The sequence below is a fragment of the Mobula birostris genome, chromosome 25 (genome assembly GCF_030028105.1).
Source record: "Mobula birostris isolate sMobBir1 chromosome 25, sMobBir1.hap1, whole genome shotgun sequence".
In the NCBI taxonomy this organism is placed as follows: Eukaryota; Metazoa; Chordata; class Chondrichthyes; order Myliobatiformes; family Myliobatidae; genus Mobula; species Mobula birostris.
The window spans coordinates 153697-167322 of NC_092394.1; the positions used below are offsets into that span (position 1 = coordinate 153697).

The 13626-nt window shown below is 46.1% G+C and overlaps 1 protein-coding gene across 1 annotated transcript in view; it reads right to left on the reverse strand.

The window, feature by feature from the left end:
• LOC140187657 (integrin alpha-E-like) overlaps positions 1–13626 on the reverse strand; it is a 308395-nt gene that overhangs the window by 72017 nt on the left and 222752 nt on the right. The window contains exon 29 of the mRNA XM_072243179.1: positions 579–659. Coding sequence (XP_072099280.1) covers positions 579–659 — 81 coding nt within the window. The remainder of the gene's footprint in view (positions 1–578; positions 660–13626) is intronic.

A 13626-nucleotide genomic window follows, 5' to 3' on the forward strand; every position in this document is an offset into this window, starting at 1 on the left:
GCACCCACAGCATAGTCTGAAGCATCAGTAATAATGGCTGCAGGTGCACCCAGTAGGGTCATGTTGGAAAGAGTTTGTTTGGTATCATCAAATGCCCTGGTTATGTTCGCTGACCAGAAAAGCACATGATTAGGGGTATTGTCTTTAAGCACAGTATACCAGGGGAATTGGCCTCAACTTATACAAACCAAGTAACAGCATTTTGCTCCAAAAACTCTGGCGGCTTCAAAGCAACTGTGTTGGCCGACATGTTCAATAACTCTGGAATTGTCCTAAAGCATCAGGGTCACCAATGTAGATTTTCGCAAATAATATGCTGTGAGGCGTTTTATATTTAAGAAAAAACATAATACTCATTTATTGTTCTCCAAACACTGAACACAAAGCATGGCAACAGAACTTTACGTAATTACATCCTCACGTCAGACTAGCCTCTTAAAGTGAATCCCAGCTCAATGTCAGTGATTGTGAATTCTGTACATTTCCACCAATTACATTACCCTACATAACTACATTTCAAAATTAAAATATTTTTTGAAAATATGATTTTGAGAATTAATTCTTGAAATAACACTTACAGTGGTTTCAGGAACACACTCAAACCATGCCTCCTGGGAATATTGTGGGTCCATTGAGCAAGATCTCCACCTCCATTTTTGCTGTAAATTGATATTTAAAGAGCATTAACTGTTTAAGAGTGACATTTTATGAAGAAAAAGCCTAAGGTTGTCATGTCTGGCAAAAAAAGCAGCTGGAAACAAAATGCAAGCAATAGGAATTCTGCGGATGCTGGAAATTCAAGCAACATACATCAAAGTTGCTGGTGAATGCAGCAGGCCAGGCAGCATCTCTAGGAAGAGGTACAGTCGACGTTTCAGGCCGAGATCCTTCGTCAGGACTAACTGAAGGAAGAGTGAGTAAGGGATTTGAAAGTTGGAGGGGGAGGGGGAGATCCAAAATGATAGGAGAAGACAGGAGGGGGAGGGATGGAGCCAAGAGCTGGACAGGTGATAGGCAAAAGGGGATATGAGAGGATCATGGGACAGGAGGTCCGGGAAGAAAGACGGGGGGGTGGAGACCCAGAGGATGGGCAAGGGGTATAGTGAGAGGGACAGAGGGAGAAAAAGGAGAGTGAGAGAAAGAATGTGTGTACAAAAATAAGTAACAGATGGGGTATGAGGGGGAGGTGGGGCATTAGCGGAAGTTAGAGAAGTCGATGTTCATGCCATCAGGTTGGAAGCTACCCAGACGGAATATAAGGTGTTGTTCCTCCAACCTGAGTGTGGCTTCATCTTTACAGTAGAGGAGGCCGTGGATAGACATGTCAGAATGGGAATGGGATGTGGAATTAAAATGTGTGGCCACTGGGAGATCCTGCTTTCTCTGGCGGACAGAGCGTAGATGCTCAGCAAAGCGGTCTCCCAGTCTGCGTCGGGTCTCGCCAATATATAAAAGGCCACATCGGGAGCACTGGACGCAGTATATCACCCCAGCCGACTCACAGGTGAAGTGTCGCCTCACCTGGAAGGACTGTCTGGGGCCCTGAATGGTGGTAAGGGAGGAAGTGTAAGGGCATGTGTAGCACTTGTTCCGCTTACAAGGATAAGTGCCAGGAGGGAGATCAGTGGGGAGGGATGGGGGGGACGAGTGGACAAGGGAGTCGCGTAGGGAGCGATCCCTGTGGAAAGCAGAGGGGGGGGGAGGGAAAGATGTGCTTAGTGGTGGGATCCTGTTGGAGGTGGCTGAAGTTACGGAAAATAACATGTTGGACCCGGAGGCTGGTGGGGTGGTAGGTGAGGACCAGAGGAAGCCTATTCCTAGTGGGGTGGCGGGAGGATGGAGTGAGTGCAGATGTGCGTGAAATGGGGGAGATGCGTTTGAGAGCAGAGTTGATGGTGGAGGAAGGGAAGCCCCTTTCTTTAAAAAAGGAGGACATCTCCCTCGTCCTGGAATGAAAAGCCTCATCCTGAGAGCGGATCCGGCGGAGACGGAGGAATTGCGAGAAGGGGATGGCATTTTTGCAAGAGAGTCAGTAGGCTTATAGTAGACATCAGTGGATAAGCTGTCTCCTGAGACAGAGACAGAAAGATCTAGAAAGGGGAGGGAGGTGTCAGAAATGGACCAGGTAAACTTGAGGGCAGGGTGAAAGTTGGAGGCAAAGTTAATAAAATCAACAAGCTCAGCATGCGTGCAGGAAGCAGCACCAATGCAGTCGTCGATGTAGCGAAGGAAAAGTGGGGGACAGATACCAGAATAGGCACGGAACATAGATTGTTCCACAAAGCCAACAAAAAGGCAGGCATAGCTAGGACCCATACGGGTGCCCATAGCTACACCTTTAGTTTGGAGGAAGTGGGAGGAGCCAAAGGAGAAATTATTAAGAGTAAGGACTAATTCCGCTAGACGGAGCAGAGTGGTGGTAGAGGGGAACTGATTGGATCTGGAATCCAAAAAGAAGTGGAGAGCTTTGAGACCCTCCTGATGGGGGATGGAAGTATACAGAGACTGGACATCCATGGTGAAAATAAAGCAGTGGGGGCCAGGGAACTTAAAATCATTGAAAAGTTTAGAGCATGTGGAATGCGGAAACAAAATGCGTAGGTTTGGACAGAAGGAAAGCATCAGGGCTGAAATGGCTAACACGAGAGGGCACAGTTTTAATTAAGTACAGAGGAGATGTCAGGGGTAAGTTTTTTAACGTAGAGAGTGGTGAGTGCGTGGGCTGTCGGCGACAGTGGTGGAGGCAGATACGATAGGGTCTTTTAAGAGACTCCTGGATGGATACATGGAGTTTAGAAAGCCTAGATGATTTCTAAAGTAAGTACATGTTCAGCACAGCATTGTGGGTCGAAGGGCCTGTATTCTGCTGTAGATTTTCTACCTTCTATGCTCTAGATGAAGAGGAAACAGTTCTCTGGAAGTTATTGCCAATTTACTATTATGTAGAAGAACACAGACTAGTAAAACAGTCAAATAATCTATAGGAAGCAAAAGGATGCTGATTCACTGAGGAAATTGTTATACATATATAAATGTTTTGATAATAACTAGGTTAGAAAGCTGAAGACAATGTTCAAATAGTGGTGTGAAAATAAAAGTTTTTTGTTAGGGGGCATGTGCTCTCAGGAGCGGTTGGACAAACTCTGGTTATTTTCTCTGGTGCAACAGAAGCTGAGAGGCATAGACAGAATAAACAGCAGCTAGCGTTTTCACGGATTGAAAATACTTAGTACTAAAGAGCATCTGTTTAAAATTAGAGGGGTGCAAATTTAGAGAAGATGTGAGGAGATTTTTTTATATAGAGAGAGTAGCGGGTTTCTGGTGTGCACTGCCAAGGGTGGTGGAAGCATTTAAGAGGCTCTTAGATAGGAATATCAATAGAATGGAGGAATATGGACATGTGCAGGCAGAAGAGGCTGGTTTAGTAGGTTTTAATGGACTATGTTAGTGCATCTGGAGCTGGATAAATTACACATCATTAGGAAGGTTGAGGAATTGATAGACAATTACAGAAGAAGTCATACCCAACTTGCAAGTTGCAAGTAGCTGGGTGGCTGTCAGGAGATGGAAAGGGAATAATCAATCAGTGTGGTGTATCCCTGTGATCATTATCCTCAATAACGTTATACTGTTGGAGGAGAGGGAAAGCCACAGTAGCCAGATCTCTGGCACTGAGTCTAGTTTTGTGGCTCAGAAGGGAAGGGAACAGAAGAGGAGAGAGATAGTGATAAGGGGATTAATTGGTTAGAAGAACAGACAGGATATTGTATGAATGAGAATGAAACTTGCAGATGGTATTTTAGCTCTCAGATACCAAGGTCGAGGATATATTGGATTGAACCCACAGTACTCGAGGGCTGAGCAGCTAGAAATTGTGGTACACATCGGTAGCTGCTATGAGAAACATCCAACCGCATCAGCTACTGGGGTTTAGACACTCTTACTCTCCAGAGTATGGAAAGCTGGTGCACCCCTTTAAGGGTTCAGGATTGTCCCGCTAATTGGCAATCATGTTTTGCCACTTAGAATTCAGTATTTAAGGAATGCCTGAACAGAGCCCCTGTGCCCAGTTGTAAGCTTAATGTAGCTATTGTCCAGCATTTTGTTTCAAGCTCAATTCTCATTCCAGTTTCATACTGCGTCTTGATCCTTGCCTCGGATGCTCCAGCATTTGGGTTCCAACCATCCTTGTCAAGGTGTCTCATCACAATATGATTGGGCCAACATGGACTCAGCAAGACATCAAAGTGTTTCGTCTGCTGTGGCTGCCACAGCGAGAAGATTTCTAGACAGAGGTCGCCATCTGTCGATTTTTGCAAAGAGGAAGTCAGAGTCGCTCAGGTGAGTCAGTTGGTCACTCTGTAGAGTTAGCATATCTTCCAACCCTGGAGAGATTCAATGGTGACCCAGGTTCCTGCCGCAGCTTCCTCACTTAATGCTCATTAGGATTTGAACTCTAGCTGTCCCAGTTCCTTTCGGAGCACAGAAAGGTGGCCTTTATTATCTCTCTTCTGACTGGGAGAGCCCTAGCCACAGCCACCACGCATTGGGAAAGAAGGTTGGAGATTTGCTCAGATCTGGAGGAATTCATTGCCGCCATGAGGAAGGTGTTCTATCACCCCATTGGAGCAAGCCGGGCCTTGGACCGTATGATGAAGATACAACACAGCAGATGGTCAGCGGCTGACTACGCTATTGAGTTTCGCACCTTGGCCCAAAAGAGTGCCTGGAATAGGGAGGCCTTGGCCATTCTATACTGCCACAGACTCTGAGGAAAAACCGAAGGATGCCCTTATCTTGGGAGAACCAGCAGGGGCCTTAGAGGTATGGATTGACCAGTGCATTCATCTCAATAATCATCTGGCAGAGTGAAAGTGGGATTACATCAAGAGATGGAAGAGGGCTAGCCCAAGCCCAGCCTCAACACTTCGCAGTTTCACTCCCCAACCTGGAACCATGACCAACCTATCTCCTGCTCAAGATCTGGGCGAGCCCATGGAAATCGGCTGCACTAGACTCTACACCGATCAAGGTCAAGGCTGCTGCTATTGCCATGGGGAGACAAATCACCTATGGGGGCCTAATGGTTGCAGCCATCAGGAGAACTGCAAAGAATGTCCTGTGCTGAGAGGACTGTGATGGTAGCAGCCACCACTCCCAGTCCTATAGATTAGGGTGTCATGCTGAAGACTGAGATCTCCTGGGGTAAGAATCAACAAGAGGTGAATGTGGACTCTGGGGCAGCTGATAATCTCCCGGTCTTGGGAACCGCCTGTCGACTCAATGTACCACTGCAAGAGTTGGGTCAGTCCATGCCTGCAGCTGTCTTGGACGGCTAGGTTCTGGGCAGATGCAGCAACAGATATTGGTCTTGCAAATGAGGATTGAGGATGATGTGGATGACATTAGTTTCTACATCACTAACTCACCACTCATGCCCCTGATCCTCCAGCACCGTTGGCTGTCCCAGCATAATCCTTCCAGGAACTGGTAGGAAGGGAGAATCATTGATTGGTCCAGTTATTGTAAGCGGGTAGGTGTGCAGCTTGGGGATCGACTCCAAGACTCTCCTGAGACCAATGACTAACAAGGGGCAGACTCCACTGTGAGGTAATCTGAAGCCTTCTGCAAACTTAATCCTACCCTCAAAGACAAACATGTCTTTCTGGCCAAAGGGACTGTACCAATCCCGACTCTGTCTAATCAGGGGTGCACTGGAATTAGAGAGGGGAACCTCTGGTTCGGGTAAAAACCAAGGAGGTGCCCAAGCAGTCGGGAACCCTTGCAGCTAAGCTTAAGGGATCCAGCTGCCAGGTCCCGACGAAAGGAAAGGCTCTTAAACACACACCCTTGGAGCCTGTTTCCGGGGCACAAGGACTGTCTGTAACACCTCATCGCTATTGCCTGAGGATACCGAGAAGGATTGGGGCACTGATTCGGCCACTGGTTCAACGAAGGAGTCTAGTAAACCTAAGGAGGAGACTCTGCTGAATCACCCCTGCCACCTCAGCAGCCTCTAGAGTCGTCCTTGAAGGGATGTTCTGAGGAATTTGCAACACCCAGACCGGTTGAAGTTCCTTCCGATTAGAAGGACTTGGAAGAGATCTTCAGCAGGAAAAAAGGCCTTTGCGCTTCTACCATACCTGAGGTCTATAGTGCAATAGACCTACTGCCTAGTACCTACCCTCCACGGGGTCGACTATAAGTGCTCTCAGGCCCAGAGAGAAGCACAATGGAAGAATATATAAAGGAGGCTCTTACCATGGGTTTCATTCAGCCCTCCATCTCACCAGCCAGCACAGGGTTCTTCTTTGTAAAGAAAAACTGGGAGCCTGCAGCCATGCATTGATGATAGAGGGTTAAACTGCATAATGACAAAGAATCGTTACTCCCTTCCACTCATGAATAGGCTTTTAAGATTCTCCAAGGGGTAAAAGCATTCACGAAGCTAGATCTGTGGAGTGCATACAGTCTAGTCCGCATAAAGGAGGGTGTTGAGTGGAAAACCGCATTCAATACACCAGTGCGGCACTATGAGTACCTGGTTATGGCCTTCGGTCTTGTGAGTGCTCCAGCAGTATTTCAGGCCTTCAGAAATGACATGATGAAGGGGTGGAGTGGAGTACCGATGGCGCTAAACGCGACTCCTTTGCTTGCACCTTTGGAAACAGCTCTATTTCCATCTTCAATATCTTTATTTTTTCTTTTCAGGGTTCTTTTTGAAGACCCTGACCTGGAGTTACATGCTGACTTTGGTTCTTTACAGGAATGGGACCTGCTCTTGGGGTTTCATAACCGGCCATTGTTGTGCTCGGCCTAAGAGTGTGGCTCGGATTTGGAAGCCTAGGATCTTGGGGCTCTGGAGACGGACAGATCAAGGATCGGTGTCATGGCAGGAGACCCGTGTGTCGTCGGGAGAGTCGGAATATCTACGGCTGTGTGCCCGGAGACCTGAGATCTTTGATGACCAAATGATGGACTTTATGCAAGCTAGAGAAGTCTGAATGACCAGCATTTCATTTTTAGGTTTTATCATTTCTAATAAACAGCAGATAGAGCCCATTAAGACCCAGGCAATTGGAGATTGACCACCACCATTCAATGTGAAACAGGTCCAACGATTCCTGGGATATGCCAACTTTTAAAGTAGTTCATCAGAAACTTCAGCTCAGTGGCAGCTCTGACCAAGAATCCACAGGCTGTTTTGTCTGGACAATCGAAGCAGAGGCAGCTTTTGTAGAGCTCAAACAATGGTTCACGTCAGCTTCCATCTTGGTTTCACCTAATCCAGACCTTCTCTTCATTATGGAGGCGGATGTCTAAGGCATTAGAGTGGGTGCAGTGTGGTCTCAGTGGTCAGCTTTGGACAGTAAACTGCACCATGTGCATTCTTCTCCAGGCAGCTATCCCCAGCAGAAAGAAACTATGACATTGGGAATTGGAAGCTATTTGTGGTTAAGTTGGTTTTGGAAGAATGGCTTCACTGGCTTGAGGAAGCCGAGAACCCTTTCATCACCTGGGTAGACCACAAGAACCTGGCTTATATTCAGGAGGCCAAGAGACTGAATTACAGGCAGACTACAACAGGATGAGAGAGGAGTTGGCTAATGTGGATTGGGAGCACAGGCTATTTGGTAGGACAGTTGAGGAACAGTGGAATACTTTCAAAGAAATTGTTCACAGTGCTCAACAAAAGTATATTCCAGTCAAAAGTAAGGACAGTAAGTGTGGGGAGAGCCAGCCTTGGATAACTAAGGAAATAAAAGATACTATCAAATTGAAAGCTCGTGTACAAAGTCGCAAAGAGTAGTGGGAAACTGGAGGACTGGGAAAACTTTAAAAAGCAAGAAAGAACAACTAAGTAAGAAATAAGGAAAGGGAAGATAGAGTATGAAAGTAAATTAGCACAAAATATAAAAACAGAGAGCAAAAGTTTTTATAAATATATAAAGCGGAAGAGGGTGGCTAAAGTCAATGTAGGTCCCTTGGAAGATGAGGAGGGGAAATTGATATTGGGTGATAAGGAAATGGCTGAGGCATTGAATGACGATTTTGTGTCGGTCTTCATGGTGGAGGACACATCCTACATGCCAAAGGATGATGTTATGGATGAAATGGGAGGTGAGGACCTCAATAAAATCACTGTCACTAAAGAGATAGTGATGAGCAAACTAGAGGGCCTGAAGGTAGTTAAGTCCCCTGGTCCTGATGGGATGCATCCCAGGGTGCTGAGGGAATTGGCGGAGGTTATAGTAGACACGTTGGTAATCATTTACCAAAACACTCCAGACTCTGGGCAGGTCCCAGCGGACTGGAAGACAGCAAATGTCATGCCACTTTTTTAAAAAGGATGTAGGCAAAAGACAGGCAACTATAGGCCTGTTAGCTTAACATCTGTAGTCGGGAAAATACTTGAAGCTGTCCTTAAGGAAGAGATAGCGAAACATTTAGAAAGGAGTGGTTTCATTAGACAGACGCAGCATGGATTCAGAAAGGGCAGGCCCTGTTTGACAGACTTACTGGAGTTCTTTGAGGACATAATGAGTGCAGTGGATAGAGGGGAACAGGTGGATGTCGTATACTTGGATTTCCAGAAGGCTTTCAATAAGGTGCCTCACAAAAGACTTAGAAATAAGATATGGATGCATGGAGTCGGAGGAAGTGTATTGGCATAGATAGTGGATTGGTTAACCAATAGAAGTCAGAGTTGGTATAAATGGGTGTTTCTCTGGTTGGCAATCAGTGATGAGTGGGGTGCCACAGGGGTTGGTGCTGGGCCCGAGGCTGTTTACCATTTACATTAAAGTTGCTGGTGAACGCAGCAGGCCAGACAGCATCTCTAGGAAGAGGTACAGTCGACGTTTCGGGCCGAGACCCTTTGTCAGGACTAACTGAAGGAAGAGCTAGTAAGAGATTTGAAAGTGGGAGGGAGACAGGGAGATCCAAAATGATGGGAGAAGACAGGAGGGGGAGGGATGGAGCCAAGAGCTGGACAGGTGATAGGCAAAAGGGATAGGAGAGGATCATGGGACAGGAGGCCCAGGGAGAAGGAAAAGGGGGAGGGGGGGAAAACTCAGAGAATGGACAAGGGATATAGTCAGAGGGACAGAGGGAGAAAAAGGAGAGAGAGAGAAAGAATATGTGCATATATATAAATAACGGATGGGGTGCGAGGGGGAGGTGAGGCATTAGCGGAAGTTAGAAACCTCCCCCTCGTATTCTCTAACTTCCGCTAATGCCCCACCTCCCCCTCGCACCTCATCCATTATTTATATATATACACACATTCTTTCTCTCTCTCTCCTTTTTCTCCCTCTGCCCCTCTGACTATACCCCTTGCCCATCCTCTGGGTTTCCCCCCCTCCCCCTTTTCCTTCTCCCCGGACCTCCTGTCCCATGATCCTCTCATATCCCTTTTGGCAAATCAGCTGTCCAGCTCTTGGCTCCATCCCTCCCCCTCCTGTCTTTTCCTATCACTTTGGATCTCTCCCTCCCCCTCCCACTTTCAAATCTCTTACTAGCTCTTCCTTCAGTTAGTCCTGACAAAGGGTCTCGGCCCGAAACGTCGACTGTACCTCTTCCTAGAGATGCTGCCTGGCCTGCTGCGTTCACCAGCAACTTTGATGTGTGTTGCTTGAATTTTCAGCATCTGCAGAATTCCTCATGTTTACCATTTACATTGATGATTTGGAAGCGGGGACTGAGTGTAGAATGGCAAAATTTGCTGATGACACTAAACTGAGTGGGAAAGCAAATTGTGCAGAGGATGTGGAGAGACTGCAGAGGAATATAGATAGGTTAAGTGAGTGGGCCAAGGTCTGGCAGATGGAATACAATGTTGGTAAATGCGAGATCATCCACTTTGGAAGGAATAATAGAAGAGCAGATTATTATTTAAACGGTGAAAGATTGCAGCATGCTGTTGTGCAGAGGGACTTGGGAGTGCTTGTGCGTGATTCGCAAAAAGTTGGCTTGCAGGTACAACAGGTTATTAAGAAGGCAAACGGAATGTTGGCCTTCATTGCATGAAGGGATTGAATTCAAGAGCAGGGAGGTCATGCTGCAACTACACAGGGTACTGGTGAGGCCGCATCTGGAGTAATGTGTGCAGTTCTGGTCTCCATACTTGAGGAAGGATATACTGGCTTTGGAGGCAGTGCAGAGGAGATTTGCCAGGTTGATTCCAGAGATGAAGGGGTTAACCTGTGAGGAGAGATTGAGTCGCCTGGGACTATACTCTCTGGAATTCAGAAAAATTAGAGGGGATCTTATAGAAACATACAACATTTTGAAAGGGACACTGCCTCAAGATTCAGGGGAGAAGATTTAGGATGGAGATGAGGAGAAACTGTTTTTCTCCAGAGAGTGGTGAATCTGTGGAATTCTCTGCCCAGGGAAGCAGTTGAGGCTTCTTCACTAAATATATTTAAGATACAGTTAGATAGGTTTTTACATAGTAGGGGAATTAAGGATTATGGGGAAAAGGCAGGTAAATGGAGCTGAGTTTACAGACAGATTAGCCATGAACTTATTGAGTGGCGGGGCAGGCTCGATGGGCCAGATGGCCTACTCCTGCTCCTATTTTTTATGTTTTTATGTTCTTACGAGGTGGTCTCTTTTCTTTGACCACTTTAATTTTGTCCTGACCTATCAACCGGGGTCAAAGAACCAAAAACCAGGTACCTTGTCCCATCAGTTTGATGAACCCGAATGAGAGGAGCATCCTACCACTATTTTGCCCCAAGCCAACGTGGTAGCACCAATTCATTAGGGAATTGGTGCTCTTGTTTGCAAAGGCCCAAGCACAAGGAGAGATTACTAAAAACGATCCTGCAGGTCAGCTTTCATCCCAAGTTCCATCCAATCTCAGGTGGTACTCCAATGGGGACATTCATCAAGAATGACTGCTCACCCAGGGATTGCCAGGATCCTCAATTTCATCAAGAGAAGATATTAGTGGCCCAGATTGGTGAAAGATGTTCAGCAATATGTGCAGGCATGTAATGTGTGCACCCAGAACAAGAAGCACCATACAAAACCTCAAGGGCTCCTCCACCCTCCGCCTGCTCCGGAAAGACCATGGGCGCACATCTCCATGGATTTTATCATGGGTCTTCCACCATCCAAGGGGGAGACTGCCATCATGGTAATTGTCAATCGGATTTTGAAAGCCTGCAAGTTCCTTGCCTTGGACGATATACCATCTGTGGCAGAGATATTTGAAATTGACCTGAACCAGGTGTTAGGATCCAAGCATTGTCACGGATTGTGGTCCTCAATTTGCACCATGTTTCTGGAGGGCGTTCCATAAGTGAGTCTTTCCTTTGGGTTTCACCCATAGTCCAATCGCCAGATGGAGCTGGTCAACCAAGATTTAGAATGTACCCTAAGATGCCTGGCATGACGAATGGTGCGACCATTTGATGTGGACAGAGGTCAACCACAGTGTTTGGCCTTATAGCATATCACCATTCGAGTTTGGCTATCCTCTGCCTATCTTCCCTGAACAGGAGGCCAAGGTTGGGGTTCCTATGGCCAAAGACAGTGACCCACTTTGCAGCCTGGCAACAGGTTTGGCTGCCCACTCAGCATTTGACTCTTTGGATGGAATCTAGAAAGTTGGTGCCCAACTTCATTGGACTCTTCAAAGTCCTCAAAAAAGTAAACCTGGTGGCTTACACCTTGATGCCCCCCAAAACCCTGAAAATCAATCCCATTTCCCTCATCTCTAAATTAAAGCCTGTCAGCACCAGTCCCTTGGTGCCACCACTATCAACCATGCCACCACCGAAGCTTATCAATGGGGAACATGTCTTCACAGTAAGAAAGATTTTGGACTCACGAACTCTTTGGGATGTTTAGCAATACCTTGTGGACTAGGAAGGATTCGAACGAGGAAGGCTACTGGGTGCCTGATAAAGACATCTTGGATCTGGTTCTCATCCATGACTACCATCACTGTCTTGCTGAGCAGCCAGGGCTGTCAGGAGTTGGCCATAGAGGAGGAGTCCTGTTATGAGATGCTCCCAACCATGCCAGCTCCTGTGGTTTAGGCGCTCTAACTCTCTGGAGTATGGATAGCTGGCACAGCCCCTCTAAGGGTTCAGGATCATCCTGCTAATTGGCAATCATGTTTTGGTGCCAAGAGTTCATTATTTAAGGAGCACCTGAATGAAGCCTCAGTGCTCAATCATAAACTCAACTTGGGTATCGTCTAACAACTTGTTTAGAGCTCAGTTCTCATTCAGTTTTGTACTGTGTCTCAATGCTTTCCTTGGGTCTCTCGACACAGGTACCAATGGCATAGATAGGAAAAGGGAAGAGGTCCTTCTATATTCAAGAGTGAATTAGGGAGTAAGGAAACTAAAAAGCAGGACCTTAAAGAAAGTAATCTCTGAATTGCTGCCTGTGCCATTCACCAGTGAGGATAAGAATAGGAAAAGTTGATAGGTGAATGTGTGAGAGAAGAGTTGGTGCAGGGGTCAGGGTTTCAGATTTGTGAATCATTGACATTTCTTCTGTGGAAGGTATGGCCTCCACAAAAGAAACCTAAACCCAAACTTCAGAGAGATAAATGTCAGAGCTCTTGGCAACGATTTAAACTAGGTTGGCAAGGGAATCTGACCCAGAGTGATGGGTCAGAGGATGAGGCAGTTGGTGTAAGTAACATGGACAAAACTAAAGAGATGATTGTGGACTTTAGGATGACCAATCCTCACTGCACATAAACAACACCTCCATGCAGAGAGTTTCTGGGAATGCACATAATGGACGATGTCACCAGGTCCCTCATCCAGCCTCTTTATTTAAGAGAACACAGCAGCATCTCCACATCCTGAGGAGATTGAGGCAAACAAGGGAGGTCATGGTGCAATTATACAGCATGCTGCTGAGGCCATAGTCAGAGTATTGTGCTCAGTTTTGGTTGCCCTGCTATAGGAATTATGTTATTAAATTGGAAAGACTATAGAAAAGATTTACAAGGGTGTTGTTAGGACTTGAGAGACAGAGTTGTAGATAGAGGGGAAATTTTTGAAGGAGATCTAAAGGGAAAGTTTATTTCACAGGGTAGTGAATATTTGGAATGAACTGTCAGAAGAGGTAGTGGAGGCAGATACCATAACATTTAAATGCGATTTGGACAGATACTTGAATAGGACAGGAGCAGAGAGAAAATGGGTCTAATATGTTTAAATGGATAATTGCAGATAGGAATTCCAATCAGCATGGATGAGCTGGGCTGTAAGCATATGTTTCTGTGCAGGTCATTTCTCTGATTATATGATGATTAGTTTTCAAATAAGGAAATCAATACTATAGATGAAATTCCAGATCTGCCTCACCACCACACATTTTAATTAAAGCATACTTTCCTTATCTTTGTATACAAAAGAGAAAAACAGTGGCAGGTCTCTTTGAAATGAAAAAGTTGGTAACCTCCTTTGCACAATATCAGAAATCAGACTGAAACATTACTAATATTTGCAACTCACATCTAGAAGGGATCAGTACATAGAGAGTCATAGAGAAGAACAGTGCAGAAACGGTACATTCAGACCACCTAGTCTATGCCAAAACCTTTTAGACTGCCCACCCCCATCACCCTGCACCTTGACCATAGCCCTC